We start from the raw sequence: 21,097 nt of genomic DNA, 5'->3' as shown, positions 1-21,097 counted from the left end.
TCAATTTTTACAAATGTTCTGGACTCCCACTACCAAAACATTTAATCATTTACCGCTCCAAAAATCTGTATTTATCTTAAACTGCTTCCATCTGCCGCTCCTTAGTTTATCTTTGCTCTGAAATGAAATCTTGTCGCTTTAATTCTTGTTTCCTCTTTTTGACTAACCTGTTCCCATTCAGCACCGTCTGGCTGTATGAACCACTCGTTATTTAATACCAGCCTCGCGGTCAAGCTGGAGTGTTTGAAGTGTTTTCTGCAAACTAACTGTTAAAAACACACGATTTATCTCATTATTTTTTAAGAATATGCAAGAATATGGAAACAGGAAAACTCCGTCGAATCGATTTGATGCTGGATCTAATGAGCAGCCACTCGTTACGTAACAGACGGACTCTGCCTGTAGATTCTGTCAGTGCCGGGTGAGCCGTGTAATTTCTCCCTCCTCCTCCTCCTCCTCCTCCTCCTCCTCCTCCTCCTCCTCGGCCTCCTATAGCTCGCCTACTGTACGGCTAAAAAAAGGCCCGGGAGTGAATGACGCAGCAGAGACAACAGGGGCGGCTCCTCCAGTTCATGTCGTTCCCTCTCTGGTAAACTCCGGTCCCGAGTGTCAGTAAACACAACACCATCCCCAAAGTCCCAACGCTAAACTTTTCACTGAGGGTTAAAGAGACTGTGCACACACACACACACACACAGACACACACACACACAACAAACCATCAAAGATGGTTTTAATTACAGCGGACAAAACATACTTCAAATGCTTTCCAGTGGCTTCTGCATCACAAAGCACCAGTTGGATATTTCACAAGTATCTCACTTTTCCCATCTTAATTAGTTGCTGGGTGTTTGGGTAAACTTTTTTTTCTTTTTTTGCATGTTGGACACTAATTACGGGATTCCCCGTGTTCACGCAGCATCTGCTCCGTATCTGCACATGATCAAACAGGGATTCTGTGAGAAATAGCATTTTTGTGCGAGTATGTGCTGATATGGTTTGAACACACAACATCGTAAAAACCCCGACAGTAACATGCGATCTGATAGGAGTGATGCAGAATTACTGTCCGGCCCTCGTCGGAGGAAGTCTTGTTTCCTCCAGCGAGGTGCCACTTATCAGCACCACTGTTATCTGGTGAGAGGCGAGAATTAGCGGGTGACGAGGAAAATAAGAAAAAGGTCACGATTTAGTGACGTGACCCTTGGTAAATTAGGCTGAAATTGAAAAAAACAAAAACAAAAAAAAAAAAATCTAATTTCCCTTTTTGACCAACAAAATAAACAAGGACAAACCCTCGAGTTGACTCGACCCTCTTCAATTACCGAGCGTAATTAAAGGTCTTGCTTCACTGCACAAGCAGAAAACGGCTCTTTTATCCAAGCAGGGCGGAGAAGAAGAAGCAGAAGTAGATAACTGTGAGCATCAAGGAAAACAGCACAGCTACATTCTTATCTTCGATTCATCTTCCTTATTTATTGGCGTCTCATAAAGTCTTATTTTGTTCACCTGGAAGGTGATGGATGATCTCTTCCACAGGAAAGCATCGGCGGAGTGAAGCAGTCACTCACTGATGACTGAGGCGGTTTTGTCCCCGCTGTGGTGATTGAGTCATAGCCGCATGATGAATGCAGATAAAACTACAACGCCAGAGAATGTGACAAATCCATCAGTGGCCAAATGCTTAGATTTTCTCGGGCAGATTGGCAGGCTGTCGCCGGGGAAAACGAGCGGCGGATTACAGAGCGAAGCGAAATTTTCAGGCTTTTGAGAGAAGGTCAAAGCTTTTTTTGATATCTCCACCAATTGTATGTTACTTTTGAAAACCATTATTTTCAATGAAAGCTTAACAAATCCCAGAATGAATACTTGAATTTTTTTTTTTTTTTTTTGTTTGTTTGTTTGACAAGGGGGGGAAAAAGATTGATCACAGCGAAACTCACTTTCTGCCACGTGCACGCTTTGTCGCCTCGTGATGCGAGTCAATAAGTGAAAGGACACACCAGGTGAGATGAGCCGAAGGCTGGCGCTGTCAGAACAGCACAGTGTCTGGTTCTGGCTCAGCAGAGCAGCTGCTTTGATGCCCCGGGAGCAGAGAAAGCCGAGTGCAATTTTTCAGTTCCTCGCCGGAGCACTGCATGCTGGGAAGGCTACAGTGCGGGGCTGGCTTCAGTAGATTCAATGAAGGAAGCAGGCCTGTGGGGGAAAGAGAAACTTGTAAAAAATGCAGCATCTGTGAGTTTTCTAATATTTTACCTTCCATGTTATTTTATTAAAAGCCTGCACCCTGTTGGCTTTGTCCCTTCTGCCACGTAAGAGACTCACAGTTTGTGGATTTAATATTGGATACAACTAAAACATTTCTCTTAGGTGAGTTTGTGCACATGCAGTTGAAAATATCAATCAAATTAAATGATTAATATCTGAGTGTGATATGCATGTCTGTTTCTTTGACGATTAAATGTAATTTTTCTCTCTCTACGATGTTTGAATCTGTCTTGACAGACATAAAGTGAATTCCACATAACAGCAGATGTGTCCAAACTGCAGCCAGATATTCATTTTTATCTATCTTTTCAAAATCATTTCTTGCAAATATGTCATCTACAAAATACAGACAAAAAAAGATATATAGATATTATATCCCTTTTAAATAATGTGGAAAAAATAATAAAATGAATAATATAAAGAGCTGTATGAGTCAATCAAATCATATTGTTTGTATTAACCACTATTTCAGAAGATGTTGGCTCTGAATCGTCGAATCACAGAAAAATGTTTCTGCTGGTGACCAAAAATGGCTGAAATAAACTACAGAGTGGCAAGAGAGTGCAAAAACTCTGAGGATTTCAGGGACAAAGTTCACCTCCATGGAGGGACCCTGCTGTGTGTAAAGTTTTCTTTGTGGCCGTCGGTGAAAAAAGTTTGAAAAGCCCTGGCACGGAGCCAAACACTTCCCAAAAGTCACAGAAGCATGTAAAAAAAAAAAAAAAAAACTTCAAAATACCACATAATCACCACAATAACACATACAACCTTTTCTTCTTTTTTTTTTACATATAACATTTTGAAAAAGCCAAAGGAAACAAAAGCACCACAAACACTTTAAACAACAGCATCATCAAGGAGTGTGAAAGGTGGATGAAAACACTGAAAACATCACACAAAGAGACCAAGGCACAAAAAGTGCAATAAGGAAATCCAATAGTGTCACTCAGAGACTGAAATTCATTCTTGAGAAACTGAAAGCACCTCCAAATGACAAACATCCCAAAGACATAACCATCAGAAAGAGAAAGAGGAAAGTTAAAAAGTGGCCTTAAGGCAGAGCCGATATATAAAACAAACACAAACTGACTCAAACATGGAAACACCACAATGAGAGTCTCAAGCGACTACAAAAGCTTTACAAATAAACATAAAAACCATGTAAGAAGGCGAAAGAACACAAAACTGGCTTAAAGGTCACACAGTTACTTAAAACTTGCCAAAAGAAATACAAAAGTTCCAGGAAGAGACATGAGCACATCACAATGTGGCTCAGAACCACAACCACCTCAAAGAAGCACAAATCTACCAAAAACAAACAAAATACAACAACAAAACCACATAAGAGACACAACAGCAGATCAAAAAGACATTCACACTCCCCTTAAAAAGTCATAAAGCCACCAGGAAGAGACAACGTGAGCTCAGAGCTAAAACCACTACGAACCACAAAGAGACATAAAACCAACACACAAAGCATCCGAGTAAAAGCTCACAGCAGACAAGAAGAGACTCAGCAGAAAACACCGTGGACACACCCGGAATTTAAATTGTAAATACATGTAAATGAAATCAGAATTTCACCTTCACTTAAAGTCAAAATGAAGATACTGTTCAAATCGATGTTGCGACAGAAAGCAGCAAAGTATCGTTCTGACACGTTTGTGCATTTTACCGGCTGTGTGAGTACCAAACAATAAACCACACGGCAGATATGAAAAGACAAATGGCTCACCGTCACGGTCTCCGGGCTGTGGGCAGATATCAGCTGCATCCCACTCATAGTTCTCATCCACAGAGGCCTTTCTCCTGGAGAGGTCACCAAACATCAGTTACGATCAAACAGAAACACGGCTGGGATGTTTAGCACACCCTCGCCCTCATTAATGTCTATAAATGTCAAAGCAGTGCCAGTAAACTGTGCATCAAAGCAGGGTTATCCCGGTGAACCTCAGTTTGTGTCTTGCACACAAACGGCAGCGAGTTTTCGTCACAGTTTGAACTGGTGGCTGGTCGGGTGTGGGCGTGTTGACGTTTCAAAACATTCAACCATTCTTACATCAAGCCTGAAACAGGTAAACATGATGAAGAGATGTTTTCTTTCAAACATTTTTTTTAAATAATTTAGGTTAAGGTACCATACTTAAATTAATGTTTTAATGAGCTCTTCAAATATATTTTATATTTTGTATAAGTTTACCCTCAATGCTGTCTGAGGTATAACTTGAAGATGTGTTTTGATCTGCAATAAGACTATTTAGTGAGGAAATTTTAATGAAACCTTGATGCATGTTGCAAAACTAAGTTATCTGGTTTTTGTCCATAAATCACATCATTTGTTGTGTGTTATTTACCTTTGGCTTGCTTCCATTTGGTGGCTGTGCGTGTCGTCTACAGTCTCAGGTGAGCTGCTGAGCGCCGGCGGGAGTTGACCCACGGAGAGTTGTCCGGTGGCGGTCTCCATGCTGCCTCGGCCGCTGCTGGCGTAACTGCTGTAGCTGCCGCCGGAATCCGCCACCCCCTCTAAACCTCCTGTCTCCGCTTCCAGCAACCCCTGATCGCTGTTGTTGGGCGGGAGGCTTATGGACTCGTCGCTGGTGGCCTCCGTGTAACCCTCTGCCTCTTTCACACCCTCCTGGTAGGCCACGGGCCATTTGGCAGCATTTAGGAAAGGTGGCTCCTCTCCTCTTGGCTCGTAGTGGCAGGCCACGCCCGGATCTGGGACGGGCGTTTCCAAACTGCTCATGGGAGATAAAGGGTCCACAGCGGGAGGTGGATGGAAGGCAGCTTGGGTGGCAGGAGGAGAATTCGTAGGAGATTTGGAAATCTTTCTAGGTGGAGAGCTCTGAGGTTTCCTGAACAGAGGGTCGGGTGGGCTGGAAGGCGAAACAGAGCAGTTCTCCTGACTGAGAGAGTCGATCCAGGCGTCCGGAGTCAGGAATCCACTCTCCTTCCGTCGCCTCAAGTCAAGGCTCTGACTTCGCTTCTTAGGATTCCACGTTTTAGATCTCCAGAGCTCTGGTTCTGAAGGCCGTGGGGTTCTGGTAACGTCATCTGCATAAGCTGGGCTGCGGAAGTTGAAGCTTGTGCTCCTCGTGATGACCTCGGGTCGGCCTCTGTGACTCAGCGGCCGTCCATGTTGCAGGTGAGAGGCGATCCTGTGGTGCAGCATGGGCTTCGCAGGCTGCGCTGCACACTCCTCGGAGTCTGGCCCATCAACACTCATCTCCACACACTGGTCCTCAGCAGAGTGCCCGGGGAGTGCTAACTCCTTTTTCGATGAGTCTTGCAATGCATGGAGAGCAGAATGAGATCTTCCAGTGTATTTATTGCTGTGGAAAGACAACGTTGAATAGCTGCCATGACTAAGATTGTTCTGTCTCTGTGCCTCGGAGCATGAATCACTCGTTTGCATTTCTAAGGTTGTGGATTGTGGTGAATTATCATAGCCCTCTGGTGCTGCCTGTGCTCTTTCATGTCTCTGGTGCTTTGAGGAGAGATGTGGGAGAGTTAATCTGTCTTTCGAAAAACTGCCTGCCTCCTCAGATCGGAGAGAGGCCTGCTTGGCAAAGAATGAAGAAGGATGATGGCTGCCGGACTTAAAACAAGAGGCAGGTGAAGACAAGCTGAGCCGGGTCCTAGAAGGGATCAGACAAGGAGTGGAAACTTGAGAAAGGGCCTCCCAATGGGCTGCAGATGAAGAGAAAGAGTTCTCCTTGTTGCCTTGGGGATGTCTGTGTGGCAAGGTTTTGCTCTTGTATTCCCACATAATCCCATCACCCGAATCCGTCGTCCTCTCTGTGTCTGACTCTTCTCTCTTTATTTCCCTCGTGGAAGTTCTTTCTAGCGTGTACCTCTGGAGCTCCCTCTCCAATTCCTCCCGCTCCACAGCCAGTCTGAGACAGCGGCTCAGGTTCGCCCTCTCCCGCTCGTGCTCCATCTGAAGCACCAGGGTACTCGCGGTCGTGGACGGCTGACCGAAGCCGGAGCGGATATGTGGAAGCACTGGGAACGTGGGCGTAAAGTCTCTGTTGTAATGAGGGATTGTGGACAAACTGCTGTTGGAGCACATGCTGCTGAGATCAGGGAAGCCGTCACAACTGGCTTTGGGATCCACAGAGCGGGGGTCATCACAGGGCAGGTGCAGGGGCATGCCGCAGGTTCGACTTCCAGAATAAGTCCCTGCTTTGCAAGGCGGGAGATCCACAGAAAGCACAAAAGGCAAGTCTTTCCGGTCTTCCCTCTCTGAATGCAGCGATGCAGATCTTCGGACATGTGAGGCTTGATCATACCTTCCGCTTTTCTTACTGCGAACACTCTGAGTGTCGTCATACTGTGAGATTACGAATCGTCCATCTGGACCCCGAGAAATCATCTCGATGTGAGGAGAAATCAGAGCAGAAGTCGTCTCAGTGAGAGAGCCTTGGCTGTATTTGGACATGAATTGCTTCCGCCTATGATGGTTGTCAGAGCTAAAGGAGGAACAGTCTGTCTGCAGCGAGGAGGAGGTGGTGGTAGAGGAAGATGTGGGATAGAGGGAGTTGGCTGGGAGTAGGCTTTTCTTCAGCACACTGTCTGGACTGCTGGTGCCTGAAGTCTTTCTGTGAGAGAGAGAAAATGAGGAGGAGGGAGGGGTGTCAGGAGAAAATGGTAAGAAAAACCGGAGGTGGAAGAGGAAGGGAAATGGAGACAGAGAAAATAAGATTGAGCGAGAGAGAAAAAGAGGGGGCGGGAGAGATGTAGACGGTGGAAGACCAAAAAAAACTGCAGCAAGAATAGACGAGATGAGGAAAAACACCAAAAAGCTCAACAGAAAATAAAGTGCTATCACTGTCAACACTTTTATAGGAAAGTGGAAGAATCAAGGTCAGAGAGAGGTTTAGAATGAAATGATAAGGGGTACTTACATTGATGGGGAGCATTTATAGATGGCAGTGGGGGGCTCTGAAAGGGAGGAAAAGGGGGCAAGATGATATCTGACTCATTAGGAAACAACCACAATGACCAAGAAGTAAAAATATAATCAGCCCTAATAAGAGCCCATTAAAAGGCCCAAGGCACAAAAGCTTGTCCAAAAAGTTAATTACACTTACATTTATCAGCCACTAATGAGAAATTACCCTAATTAGTGAGTAATGTAAATGACATCAATAACTTTTACAAGTGAATGGACGGGCAGGAGACAGGAGAAGTGCCAAATCCATGCAAGCAGGGTTTGATTTATATAATGGTTTGGAAGGGGCTTCAATATTTTATTGAATAAATGATGATATTCATGATGCAGTTCATCAAAGTGAGTGTCTGCCGGGTCTCGGGAGTGAGGGGCATTTTACCATCCTTCTTCCTCCTGCGGCGGCGGTTCCTCTTGTGGCTGACGGCGCAGGCGAACCCCAGCAGCAAGACCAGTGCCAAAAACATGAAGCCGGCCCCGCTCAGCACGCCGGCCAGTAATGGCTCCGGGACGAACTCCAGGAGTCGGGACGTGGCGGGGTAGATCTCCATCCCTATGACATCATTTCAACATGATGTATCGAGGTAAATGAAATGAAAGCGGGACTGTGGTGTCAAGCCAAATCTAATCATAAAAAAGTTAAACCATTTAGGGAAAATTAAACATTTGCTTGCGATGGAGGCCAACACAAACCTAAGAATAGTTTCGAATATATCTCTGTTATATTGTCGCCTTTTTTTTTATATTTATAGATCAGTAACTCTGATTTATTGCGAAAAATATAGATGGAATTTAAGTTTCTGTATGTATTTTTTTCATAAAGTTGTGGTATTTAATCTATTATTAGGGACCGAGCCCGGAGGGCATGGTGGCCGCAGGCCACCATGCCCGGAGGGCAAGGTCTCTATTGTTATTCGTTCGTTTGTCGTTCTCCTCCTCCTCCTCCTCCTCGTTCTCTATTATTATACTAACGCCCAAATAAACGCGAATTTGACCCCCTAAACATGCACGAAAACTCACCAAATTTGGCACGCAAATCATGACCGGCGAAAAATTTTATAAAATGGAAAAATTGGCCCCATCTGCTCTCTAGCGCCACCTAGATCCCAAAAAACGTCTAAAACAGTCGCTACGGCCCGCAGGAATGTCGGAGAGAGATCAAACCAACACTCATGCGTTCGTCTCATCAAGAGCTACATTTCACGCGCTCACACCCCTGACCTAAATCCAACAGGAAGTCCGCTATTTCCCTTTCAAAGTAAAATTTTGATCAAAATCACTCCTCACGAAAAAATTATCTCCTCCGAGACCGTTTGTCGCACACACATAAGAGTCACGCGACGTGAAAGAGGACAAATTTCTCTACAAAAGTTGTGAACAACTTTGTCAAAAGTCTAACGGTGTGGATTTTATTAGCGTTCAAAGTTGGAAGTCTGAAATCCTGCCTTGCTCCGGCCCTCATCCGTTATAATGGGGAAAAAAGGAAAAAAGTCGCCTTTTTTCAGCACCTCAAACAAGTGGCGACTGCGGCTAAACCGTGACTGCTATCAACAAACCGAGCACACGTAAAGTTCCAGCAGGTTCTCCTGAACAAGATGATGTAACATAAGTGGGGAAATATGATGATATATGCATGTTGACACAGGTAAGAATTGGGGTGCGCTCTGCATTTTTTTTGCTCTCAGTTATAATGGAGCCGGATGGGGAAAAATCTCGCGCTTCTCACAAACTGAGGCCTCTGGGGTCCAAACTAAAAGTCTCAATGATCTGAAAGCCTCACCAACTGAAAGACAACTAATTTTCCTATCAAACGTGATATTTTTTGTTCAGTTTTGCCAAACAGGAAAGGTACAAGGAGCAGTTGTTTCGCAGAAGGAAACTGTAATTTTCTCCTCTCTCCACTCTAACTGAAATGACCATATATGGACATGCAGAGCAGTTACACAGCTGACAGCAGCTGTCAATCAAACTCTGACACTCAATGACTTCATTCAGTGACTCAGGAAAGCAGATGGCAAAAGCTAACTACTCCTTGTTAATGGATGGGAGATGCTAACGACTCCATGTTAGTGGATGGAACATGCTAACAACTCCATGTTAGTGGATGACTGAAGCCACCAGCTCCATGTTAATGGATGGAACATGCTAAGAACTCCATGTTAGTGGATGGGAGATGCTAACTACTCCATGTTAGTGGATGGGAGATGCGAGCTACTCCATGTTAGTGGATGGGAGATGCTAACTACTCCATGTTAGTGGATGGGAGATGCTAGCTACTCCATGTTAGTGGATGGGAGATGCTAACTACTCCATGTTAGTGGATGGGAGATGCTAGCTACTCCATGTTAGTGGATGGGAGATGCTAACTACTCCATGTTAGTGGATGGGAGATGCTAGCTACTCCATGTTAGTGGATGGGAGATGCTAACTACTCCATGTTAGTGGATGGGAGATGCTAGCTACTCCATGTTAGTGGATGGGAGATGCTAACTCCTGCTTGTTAGTGGATGGGAGATGCTAGCTACTCCATGTTAGTGGATGGGAGATGCTAACAGCTACATGTTAGTGAATGGGACATGCTAGCTACTCCATGTTAGTGGATGGGAGATGCTAACTACTCCATGTTAGTGGATGGGAGATGCGAGCTACTCCATGTTAGTGGATGGGAGATGCTAACTACTCCATGTTAGTGGAATGGAGATGCTAATTACTCCATGTTAGTGGATGGGAGATGCTAACTACTCCATGTTAGTGGATGGGAGATGCTAACAAGTCAATGTTAGTGGATGGGAGATGCTAACAGCTCCATGTTAGCGGATGGGAGATGCTAACAGCTCCATGTTAGTGGATAGTAGATGCTAACAGCTACATGTTAGTGGATGGGAGATACTAACAGCTACATGTTAGTGGATGACAGACGCTAACAGCTACATCTTAGACAAAGGGAGATGCTAACAACTTGCATGTTCCTGGGTGGACGTCTCAGTCGCAGGCCGGCGGGGAGGCTCGGTCCCGACCAATGCCGCTTGCGCCTTTAATTTATAATGAACTTTCTTCATGTTACATTTTGAGCTGCAAAATTGACAGGAATGTATTTCAGGAAATATCAAGATTTGCTTTCAACATTAACTTAAGAGTGAGACTGAAGCACAGGGGCTACTGAGTGTTAATTAGAGCTGTATTTCATTATAATGTGATGGTTCATATCACAGCTTTGGGGTAACGTTCGGACACTCAAGGCCAAAACCGGCCTGTACGGGGCTACAATCTGGTCAGCCAAACCACCAAGCGAACTGAAAAAGTTTCTAAGAAAGCAGACAAAACACACTGAAGATATTGGCGATGCAGCCATGAAAGCTGGCAACCTCGTTGCTCTCAAACTAGCCTCAAAGCCATGATGTCAGGCTGCGTTCGTAAAAACATGGTTGATACAACAGTTAGTTTTTTCAACGTATTCTGCAGCACAAGTTGTCATTAACTGGCTTGTTGAAGTTGAAATTGTAGTAATTATCGATAATAAACGCTCAGTTTTGCGAAGATATAGACATTTTCGTTACGTATACTTTGTGTCTAAAATCATTAAAGTTTAAATTTAAAGGTTATTTCCTGCAGCATTTTCCGCTGAAGGTGGAATTGGGCTGTATATGTGAAACCTGCTGTTGATTTAAAAAAAAAGTCATTTTGGTTCAACTCTTGCGATATGTATATTGTGCATGTGGATATCTTAAATCCACCTTGAGAAACATTTTAGTAGGATGATGTAGTCTCAGTGATTCAGTGTGGCCATAAATTCTTACTTTGCAAAGGTAACAATGTGCAGTTTGTCTGTAGATCACCAGCGAGCTCTTAATGTAATCATACTTTATTTTTTGACATTGTACTTTGTAGAAGTGTTGAGCGAGACTGAATTATATTGAAAGCTATCTCTGATATTCGGCTCCTCTCATGTATTGTGGCCAAATGGAAGATGATTTGCTTTAGAAAAGCAGAATTTATAGCTTCGTTGTTTTCAGCTGGATCACATTAGACTGCAAGGGTATGCAATGAAACAGACAATGCGTGCATAATGTGACCGCTATTTACTGTAAAAGACCTTTAAAAGACGTCTGACCTGTATTAACCCCATTTTTGCTGAAATCTGTGTGTGTTGTTTTTTTGCCTTAAAGAATGAGGCTCTCCCAGCTCTCCGTTGTTTTGGACAAATGACTTCTATTCGATGTCACCCTGCGATCATTAGCAGATCGATATTCCGCATTAAAAACATGCGATTGTTGGGACACGCAGGAATTGTGGACCTACATCGAACATTCGTTTCACATGCACTCATAAAAAGTACAAATTCAATCAGTAACTCTTCGGAGGAGTTATTAGAGGAGCTTTTTCTATCACTCAGGCCTCTAATGGACAGCTTTCCCTGGGGGCCTGCTCTAATTCGAGTCTGACGCTGGGAACACAGGGACGGTGGGAGAGCGGCGGAGAAGTATGGAGAGAGGAATGAGTTCGACAGGGAGACTGAGCGGAGGATGGCTGGAAGCAGAGGGGTGGGGCGAGGATGTGAAAGGGGGCAAGGTTGCTCTCGAACACCTACCTATGGTGGAGACATTGACTGATGGACTGGGCTCGCTCAGCAACTCCCCACGACGAGATAGCAGGCGCAGCTCGTACACACAGTCCTGCGACCAGCATCCACACACACACACACACACACACACACACACACACACACACACACACAGTGGGGAGGACAGAGGATAAAACCACACTTTGTCAACACAGAACTGTGCTTGCAATGCTAATGAAGCTCATTTGAATTCATGCGGGCCCGTACAGGGGAGTAAAAAGCAGGATGAAACGGGCCCAGAGAGAAGGGGAGGCGGCCCAGCAGAGATTGAAAGACGCCAGAAAAGTGATGACTGCTTCTAGTGCGCATAATTGAGAGTCCTCCAAAGTGAAACCATGGAGGTAAGGCCCAGATGAAACTCTCCAAAGTGTTCAACAAGCGGCGGGAGCCGATCAGTCTCGGGCGGAGCGTCCCGACGGACTTGTTACCTTGTGCAGCCCGGGGACCACGGTCTCGCTGGCATTGGCGCTGATGTCCTCATCCAAATTGAACCAGTCCCCTTGCTCAGTACGGGATTGGAGAATGAAGCCTGTGATGGGGGGCTGCTGAGCTTCAGGAGGAGACCACTGCAGGACGACCCCCGTTGGGCCCCGACCGGCCAACAGGGACGTGGGGGGCTTTGGTCTATTTCTCCTCCGTGTAGAACCTGATCCAGCAGGAAGGAGGACGGGTTTCAGTCAATTTGCATGTTATGCTTAGGAGGAGAAATTTAATGACAGCAGCAGAAATTGGAGCTGCCACTGAAGTTAAAGTCTTTAAAGTGTGAGAGGAGCAGATTCTTCAAACTTCAGTCAAGCAAAAATGAAATGTGACAGTTCACTTTCATGTTTGTTAAAGCAGAACTGTGCAACTTTTGCTCTCGCGCTCCCCCTACTGGTCTCCTGTGAAAGCTCACTGTCGTAAACGTTCTCCGTATCACCTCCCCCTCCCCGACTCCCCCGCCCCAGCGTGCAGACAGCGTCCCACTCCCGTTTCCTTTTTTTCCGCTCGTCAGACAAGACAGAGGTTTTCTGTCTTTTTGGTTCTGCCATCCGTGAGCACCTAAGGGTGGCGTTGCTAACGCTTGCGAGGGTTTCATGTTTGTTTTACGCGCTTTTATACTTGCACTCCCATATGAGTGCCGTAAAGCAGGTTTGTTCTCGTGAGATGAAGTCGGGTCCGCTCCTCTGAAAGTTGCAAGCGCTGTTTTCAGGACACAGACCCCGGGGGGAGTGGAGGGACCGGCGATTCACCGTGCCATGTCTTTGTTTACCCCCACAGGGATTCTGAAAAACATTTATTGGAGTAAAAAAGTTGCATAGTTCTGCTTTAGCCTTTCGATGCACCATTCACTTTTCCATCAGGATCATCTTTCATAAAGACGCTTGTAAAAGTGAAGCTAAATAGCTGGAATATCAAACAATAACTTTTCATGAAAGAAATATTTTGTGTAAACTATATCACCAAGTCAGTTTTAACACACTTGGAACAAATGATTAAAATGAAAACTATTTGCTGTTTAAAATATTCAATAATCAATAGAAATATATCCACTGTCATATCCTATTCAAGGTTTTTGTATTCGATTGCAAAAACAGTGACATAAGCTAGTTAATAAATCCACTAACTAGTTAGTCCAGTCATGTAATACCACGTTAAACCACCAGGTGGTGTAAAGCGGTATCCGTCGAACAAATGCAGATCGGGGAATCCAATAACAACACTGAAACATGCTTTAAAGTTTGATGCAGGACAGACTGGAGTGTGTGTACTCTCCTCTTTATTCTGAGGCTCCGTTCACACATTTTCAAGTGAAGATGAAAACTTCCGCTGTGTTCGGGGAGTTTGTTTGCACATGAAAACTCTAAATTCTGATACTGTGATGTAGCCCAGGGGTTTACTGGATGCTACAGAAACATTTTATTGCTATTAAAATGCACAAAAGTAGTATCTATAACAGTTTTTTTTTTTCAATAGAAACTGAACACAGGATGTGAGGAACCTTTCCTGTGTTTCATGTCATAATTACAGAGCAACATTTCACAAAGTTTGATTAATCCTGTGACAGACACTTTGTGGACACACAGCGTATGCCTTTATCTTCAAAGCTCATTTCTGGATTATAGTGTCTGCGATGGTGAGCTGCTAAGAAGAAAGGCAGACGTGGAGAATGCCAAAACCAAAAATGACAAGATCCACTCGTTTGTTTCTTCAGATTTGAGCCGTCACTGCGTCGCCTCCCAGCACAAACCTTCTGAGGAGGGCGGGCGAAAAAAAGCCTACATGCTATTTCATATTACTTTATTGACTCCTTATCCAGCAGCGGATTGCATCTTCAAAGGTATTTTCGTGATCTCTCAGAAGTCCACACTCTGCTGGCCACAACGATAAAATATTTCCAGAGGCAAAAAGCAACATTTAACTCTTGTGGTTCCAGAGAAAGCCTCATCCAAAACCCCGACTTCTGACAGGATGAGGCGCAACAATTCATAAAGCCTCTATACATTTAGCCAGAAGGAGCTCAGAGGAGCAACAGAGGGTGAAAAATTCAGGTTTTGTTTCTCATTTTGCCCAAGGCGAAAGGCCAACTTTTATTTATTTATTTATTTATTTTTAACTGAAGATCCTTTTCTAGCTGAAAGGCACAAAACTACCTTAAGACATACGACCCCTGCTGTAGAAAAGGTTAAAGGAGAACTATTCAGCCAGTGTTTCTTATTCATACTGAGGAACGACCAATACAGTAAAAGCTTTTGAAAGAGCTGGACTCAGTTCATCCTCTGAAGCTTCTTCCTCTTTAAAAAAACCAACTTACTGAAACTCCACTTTCGTCTAATTGGAGAGAATACAGGAAATCTCAGAGATAAATCAGTCAAAATGAAACGCTGAGCTCTGGTGAATGGCGAAGTGACATTTTCTACTTTCCATAAATCCAAAAATGCTGTTAACTTTGAGTGATTAATCAGCAATACCATTTACAAAGCAAGCCCTGGCTTTTATTTCCATCCAAATTTTATACCTGAGAAGGAAATTTATGCATGACAATTTATGCAGCTTGCCTTGAAAAATCACTACATTAAGACAAAGCACAGCAGTGGAGGGACCTGTTTGCATGTTTTAAAATGAAAACGTGAACATTTTATTGCGTTCTGGGGATTTGTTTACATGACAAAGGCACTCAGAGTCACTGAAAACCCACAGCAGCTGATGGGGGAAAAGTGCAAGTTTTCTGAAATGCTGCTTTCCCCCATTTCCAAAGAGACAAAGTTGAAACATTTTCAAAAAGTTGTGTTTTCAGAGGCTCCCAGCACTGTTGTCGTGTAAACGGGGCTTTAGTCTTCTGTTGGTTCCCATGAAAAAAAAGAAAAAACACAGGACAACCTCGCTGGTTGTCAATCTCTAATCAGATCGAAACATATTTTTATGATTTTTCTTCCGCTGAATTAACTCCACATTTGCAACCAGACTGCGTTTCTCTGCTCCATCACCTCACGGGTGGATTGTGTGCATCAAAGCATGTACGGTACATCGACGGCGGCTGGAGGTCTGTGAGGAATGAAAAATCATCACAGGTCTTTGACTTTTTGTCTGATTTTCAAGCCTGAATACAAATGCAAGATAAATATTTACAGGTGCGCAGCTATCGCTTCGAGTACAACTGCCGTGTCTTTTATTTCTACTATGAATGGAACATTTACTGGTGAAAAAAACAAACAAAGTTTTCATTGATGATACAGAAATGGTTCAATGCAGAGACCTCTTTGAGAATTCCCTCCTGGGATTTAGGCCTGTTATATTTCTAGTACTGCATAGTGTGTTTCAGAATGTCAAAACTGATAAACCATATTTAGAACAAATTATACATTATATCTTAGGACATCAGCAGTAATTATGGAAAAAAGAAGAATGTATAAGCTGATCTATATATGCATTTATTAAATATAGAGGTGACTTAAAGATACAAGATATCAACAATATGAGATCTTCTGAAAACAAATATGAATAGCATTTGTTTATTTTCCAGACATCGTGAAGTCACATAGGTAAATACTTATACTTTCAAATATTCATGAAGTGTTAACTGGTGATGCAAAACTGGACCGATACTAAAATTTCTGAAAAAGGACAAAATTATCCCACTTAGACTGAAATGGGTTAGTTTCCTTGTGAAATTTGAGTAAAAATAATAAAATAACTTCTCCGTGAGTTAACAAAAAAAATGACCTTACTCAATCTTGTGTAACTTAATAATTCATTGAGATAAATTGGACATTTTTTACTTCTTTTACTGATTAAACATGCAATGGGGATTTTTTTTTTTTGCTCACAGGTGCATAAAGCACGGGAGATGAACCACTCTGAAAGAAAGTGCAAATATCAGTTTGGCCTGTGGGAAACTTGAAGGAACCTTCATTAACTCCTGCTGACATTTATTCACTGAGGCAATCAAAACGACTGTTTTTCAGTGTATAAATGTCAGAGGAGGATCTAAATTGATCTACTGGGTGAAACCCGGTGTCGATTAACAGACATTCTACTGACCCAGTGTCCGTGCGATGGCGATGTCGCTGAAGGGGCCCATCCCCATCCTGTTGTGAGACAGGACGCTGAACTGGTAGCTGGTGGAGGGAGACAGGCCGGTCACCTGCAGCCGGGTGCCGGAGGAGGGGGGCACCGGCACCGAGAACCACTCTCGCTTCCCATCATTAGCGCCTGCTGAAATCTTCTTCACCCTGCAGAATCGGGAGAGGACCAAGAGGGGTGGGAGAAAAAAAGAAAAAAAAATAAAAAGAAAGAAAGAAAGTGAGAACAAAAGAGCGGTGGGGAACTCTGGGATTCTGGTTTTATGAAACATGACAGAAAAGTAGGTTTCATTAATCATTCATAGTCATCATGAGCTCCGGATTGTGCAGCAGAGACAGCGCTGATGTATCCCCGCTATCGCACCGAGCGCTTACAACTCCAATTATGTTGATTTCCGTGTTTCCACCAGAAGTGAGTTTCCACACCACAGTTTCACACCGAGCAAATGACTTGACCCTGAGGCTGAGAGAAAACCGACTCGCCGACTGAAAAGAGGAGAGAGAATGAGTCATGTCACTCTGGAAATGAGAGTGTTGTTCTGAGAGTGACAGCTACGACTCGACTTAAAGGCCGTGTTTCTTACGGAAAGACAAAAAGGGTATTGAATGCAAACTTGGTGGGTTAATTGGTAAGATCAATCAGAAGCTAGCATGAGGACTGCATGGCTGCTGTGCATAAAGCAGACCAGAGCAGCGATTGGATTTAATTTCCTCAAGATGTGTGGGTGTTTTTCTTCTTGTCCCACACTGACTTTACCAGAATAAAGGGGTGAATATTTGCCCAGTGAGCAAGCACACGGTCATCAAAATTTCATTTGCTACGATTCGCTGAACACCAACAACACCTCGTCTGCAGTCACATCTGGCCTTCGCGGGAACAAATGAAGATTGAAGTAAAAACGTCAGCGGAGAACAACTGTCACATTAGATCCTGTTTAAAAGTTCCTCCGTGAAGTCGGTGATCTCTGATTGAACGTTCTTCGCTTCAGGAGTAACCCCGACGCACCGGGCTGTCTGCGTGAGGGACAAGCCGAGGCTTTGACGGCTTGCTTTTATCGATCGGCTCGGCTATTTTTAAATGTTTTGATATAATTTGTATTTGTTACCGCGCAACGATGACCCAGTTCCCTCTAAGCGGGTGAGATAACTCGTATCTGATGCAGCGCTGCCAGGTTCCAATGAGATTAAGATGAACAGTTGGATAAAGTTTTCTGTACATCTTCAGCTGCTTTCTCCGACATCAAACACAAAATGACCTGATTCTCGTTTTCTATTTGATCTTTTATTGAACTGATGATGACGACAGTATTTATATGCCAGCATAGTTTTGGATCTTTTTTTTTTTTTTTGCTCCTTTTTTGTCCCTTTCCATCACACGAGATATTTAAATAATATTAAAAAAAATATGCTGATTCACAAGAAACACATGCACAACCCTCTCCTTTGTCCATAACCTCCGATTGTAGCCAGCATGGCCGCCGCATTACGGAGTTACGCTCTACACCTGCATTTCTTATTGTAGCTGCCAAGAAGTGATAACAGATAAATGAAATCCTCATCCTGGAGATCAATAGAGTAATACCAGCGCTGTCGATGGCTGCCATGGTTACAGCCCGAGAAGAAAGTGGGAGGCTTTAACACCCACCAAACTGAAAATGTCTGCGCTGATCCTCCATCAAAGCCTGCCTCCCAGGATATGTTGGCCTGCTTCACCCCCGGAGAGACGGACAGAGCGGTAGCCGCATGGGGACTGGTTCCTGTAATGGAGGGAGTGGAGAGGAGTTGATGGAAATCGGCCAGCACTTCAACTCCCCGATACCGCAAAGGGTTTAGAGGCCATCTCCACATGCGCCGCATTTATCCGTCGGAGGCGGAGCGGAGGCGCGGGCACCCGGCCTGCGCACAGGCGAGCTTCACACAGGTGTACAGAAAAAAACAATTTGGGCAAGAAGATAAATAAATAAAAGTAGGTGAAAAGGCTAAAAATGTGGATGGCTCATGTAATCACTGAGCTGGCTCGGTAAGTTGCAGACTCACCCAGGACAAAGACATGCGTGGCGGCCTTCACGGAGGCCACGCGGTTGGAAGCGCTGCATTCCCACGCCCCCTGGTGGTCTTTACCCAGGGGCTGCAGCAGCAGGGAACCGTTGGGTTCGATGGAGTAAGAAATCCGACGAACGGGGTCCACCTGATGAGGAAATACGCAACAAATAAAATGCTTAATGCAGTGAATGATTATCAACAGAATGAGATTAAAAAATAAACAAGGAGATTATCAAAAATAAAAATGCTTTCCGAAAACCTTTGGGTCTCATCTTCTTGTAAATGGCAGAAACGCTGTGACTGCTCATGCTCAACATGAAAGGTATTCAACAGATGTTCTGCACATGTGAGTGAGGACACGGACAATAACAACAGTGGCGGCCTCTAGCGTGAGTGTGGCTATACAGTGTTTTTAATTTCACGTCGGTTTATTCCAAATTAAATAAATCTGAATTATATTCATGTTTACATGGGAAAAACCAAGGATTAAATCCTCTTTCACGCTGGGTGCTGCGAAGCGTTCTGACTGGACAGGCGGCAGCTGTGACGTACTTCCATCTCCCAAAGGTAAACCAATCATTTTGGCGGTGATTTTGCTCTTCTTTCTTTCTCAATTTATTTTGAAGCTCTAGCTATTATGCGCCCGTGCAGCCGAACGAATAATACCAAATAAAGCCACGCCTATTCTACATATAACTGGAGAATGAACCGGTGGGTTTTTTCAGATTTAAACTTAATTCCAAACAAAGTTTTCAGGCGTTCACATTTCATTTTAGAGTGGAATTAAGCTTTATTCATACTTAAACAGGAATAAAAAGTCATGCAGTGTCATGACCCTCCTGGCAGTTTTATAGTTGACAGTAAGCCAACAAACAACAGCTCCCACTACTTGAACACTTGCATCTTTTTTTAAAATATTATCATGTAAACGCTAAACTTTTCTGAAAGGAAAACACAAAAACGATCTAAGTTGGCATATAAGAGGAGCCTCAAATGAGAAAAGAGCTGAAGTGATCGAAAATAGTGAAAAGTTCCTCTCAGCCTCCATAGACTTATTCTTGAGAAAAGTTTTCAAAGGCGTATTGAATGTTATGAGGCCTATATAATGTGCGTTTTTTTGCTTTGCGACCTTGACTTGATTCACTTCTATCACATCTCTGAAAGAAAAAGAAAAACAAGTCACTGCAGAAGGTTGAGAAAAGTAAAGTAAAATGTGGGAGCGTCAGCGTGGCTCGTCTGGGCCCTCAGGTGTGGAAGGAGCTTGATTATACCATAAAATCATCATTAACGGCGCCTGTCTTTCTAAATAGCCTGAGGAGGAAACCTGAATGTGTTGCAACACAGACCTGCTTGTCAGACACACTATTCAAATTAGTTGTATTATTCTTACTTGCTCATGACTGCATGTATTATTATTTATTTTGGAATGTTAAGTCTCTGGGTCAGGAGTTTGTCTGTGTATGTTGGATGCAGGTTTCTTTGGGTTGATTTTGTCTGAAAAACTTCAGACGCTTGCATGCTGGATTAATAATTCACACGTCGTCGTGATAGAAGTGCTCTGACATGATTTGGCCTCCTTGGAGCCTTTTTGCCGTTTGTGAATGTGTTCTGCTACCTTCGCTTATTGGATCGCTGACCTCCTGAGCAGCTGTTTGCTCCGTGGAGCAAAAAAACACAGCAGCAGTTGACGGGCTGAGCAGGCTTTCTGCCTCTGGCCACACTCTTCATCACTTAGCCAAGGTACACCTCAGCATTGCTGTGAAAATGGCAGTTAGGGAGACTGTTACCTCTGTGGCGTAACACGTGTCCCAGTGAAATGGAATACCTGGGCGCAGCGCTGCAATTATACTCAGGATTTGATCGAATTCTTCATACTTGAATGAATAAGTAAGTCGTGGGCCGGCTAAGCGACTCCGGCACCGCGGACTGCGGAGCCGTTTGCCTCCGTCTGCACCTCCTTCACCCGTATCTTCAGATGAGGGGGCGGAGGGCGAGGCAGAGAGGAATAAATTAGAGTCCGAACGCGCTGCCTCGGAAACCTAGACGACTATTGCGCCAACTGCTATTAAAACGCGCCTCCTACGTGATGCGGCTCTGCCAGCTACTACTACCCACAAGCCGAGGTCAAGCGCAGTCAAATGTGTCGGGAGAGGTAACCGTGCTAGCCCCCCTACGAGGCCTGATTGGATAGACTCGTGTACTTCCTCAAGTACTGAATTAGTCATCATGAGTCAACCGGACACTGGAAGGGAAAGTGGAAAATGCCTGTGTTTATTCTGATACTTGTTGCAACCTACAGTATTTTTCAGATAAACCAATACACACGGGGAATCTAGTCTCGGTTTCTCTTTGAGTAGATGGAAGAACAGGATATATCATGTCCAGCTACTCCTGAGACAGCAACCTGTTCTATCTAAATGTTACAGTCGATTTAAAGGAAACAAGCTTAAACAACATTTCAAGTGAAAACACGGCGCTTTTTTTTAGAGTTTCCATTTGTCTGCCTACTCGCGCAGGTATAGAAAATCAATTTAATACAATGCAACAATAATGTGCAGTAGCAGCGTTTCAGAAAGGCTTTCCTTTTTCCACAGAGATGGAGTCAGAGTGTTTTTAAAAACTTCTACCTTGTGAGCTATTTTCCAAAAAGTT

At 44.0% G+C, this 21,097-nt stretch overlaps 2 protein-coding genes across 2 annotated transcripts in view; both read right to left on the bottom strand.

Moving 5' to 3' along the window:
* Positions 1–1,906: 1,906 nt before the first annotated feature.
* Positions 1,907–5,507, bottom strand: LOC115382416 (protein turtle homolog A-like). The gene is made up of 3 exons (XM_030084135.1): positions 4,623–5,507; positions 4,004–4,077; positions 1,907–2,196 (listed from the first exon to the last, which is right to left on the bottom strand). The coding sequence occupies exons 1-3, from the start codon at positions 5,492–5,494 to the stop codon at positions 2,033–2,035; spliced, it is 1,110 nt and encodes a 369-aa protein (XP_029939995.1). The 5' UTR covers positions 5,495–5,507; the 3' UTR covers positions 1,907–2,032.
* Positions 5,495–21,097, bottom strand: part of igsf9a (immunoglobulin superfamily, member 9a) — a gene marked incomplete at its 3' end in the record, with an annotated part of 62,587 nt that continues 46,984 nt past the window's right edge. The window contains exons 12-19 of the mRNA XM_030085599.1: positions 18,440–18,590; positions 18,048–18,159; positions 16,362–16,552; positions 12,269–12,486; positions 11,808–11,892; positions 7,602–7,772; positions 7,176–7,212; positions 5,495–6,869 (exon numbers count right to left, since the gene is read on the bottom strand). Coding sequence (XP_029941459.1) covers positions 5,495–6,869; positions 7,176–7,212; positions 7,602–7,772; positions 11,808–11,892; positions 12,269–12,486; positions 16,362–16,552; positions 18,048–18,159; positions 18,440–18,590 — 2,340 coding nt within the window. The remainder of the gene's footprint in view (positions 6,870–7,175; positions 7,213–7,601; positions 7,773–11,807; positions 11,893–12,268; positions 12,487–16,361; positions 16,553–18,047; positions 18,160–18,439; positions 18,591–21,097) is intronic.

Source organism: Salarias fasciatus, assembly GCF_902148845.1.
Source record: "Salarias fasciatus chromosome 7 unlocalized genomic scaffold, fSalaFa1.1 super_scaffold_4, whole genome shotgun sequence".
Classification (NCBI taxonomy): domain Eukaryota; kingdom Metazoa; phylum Chordata; class Actinopteri; order Blenniiformes; family Blenniidae; genus Salarias; species Salarias fasciatus.
This window is presented reverse-complemented; position numbering and strand designations above follow the sequence as displayed.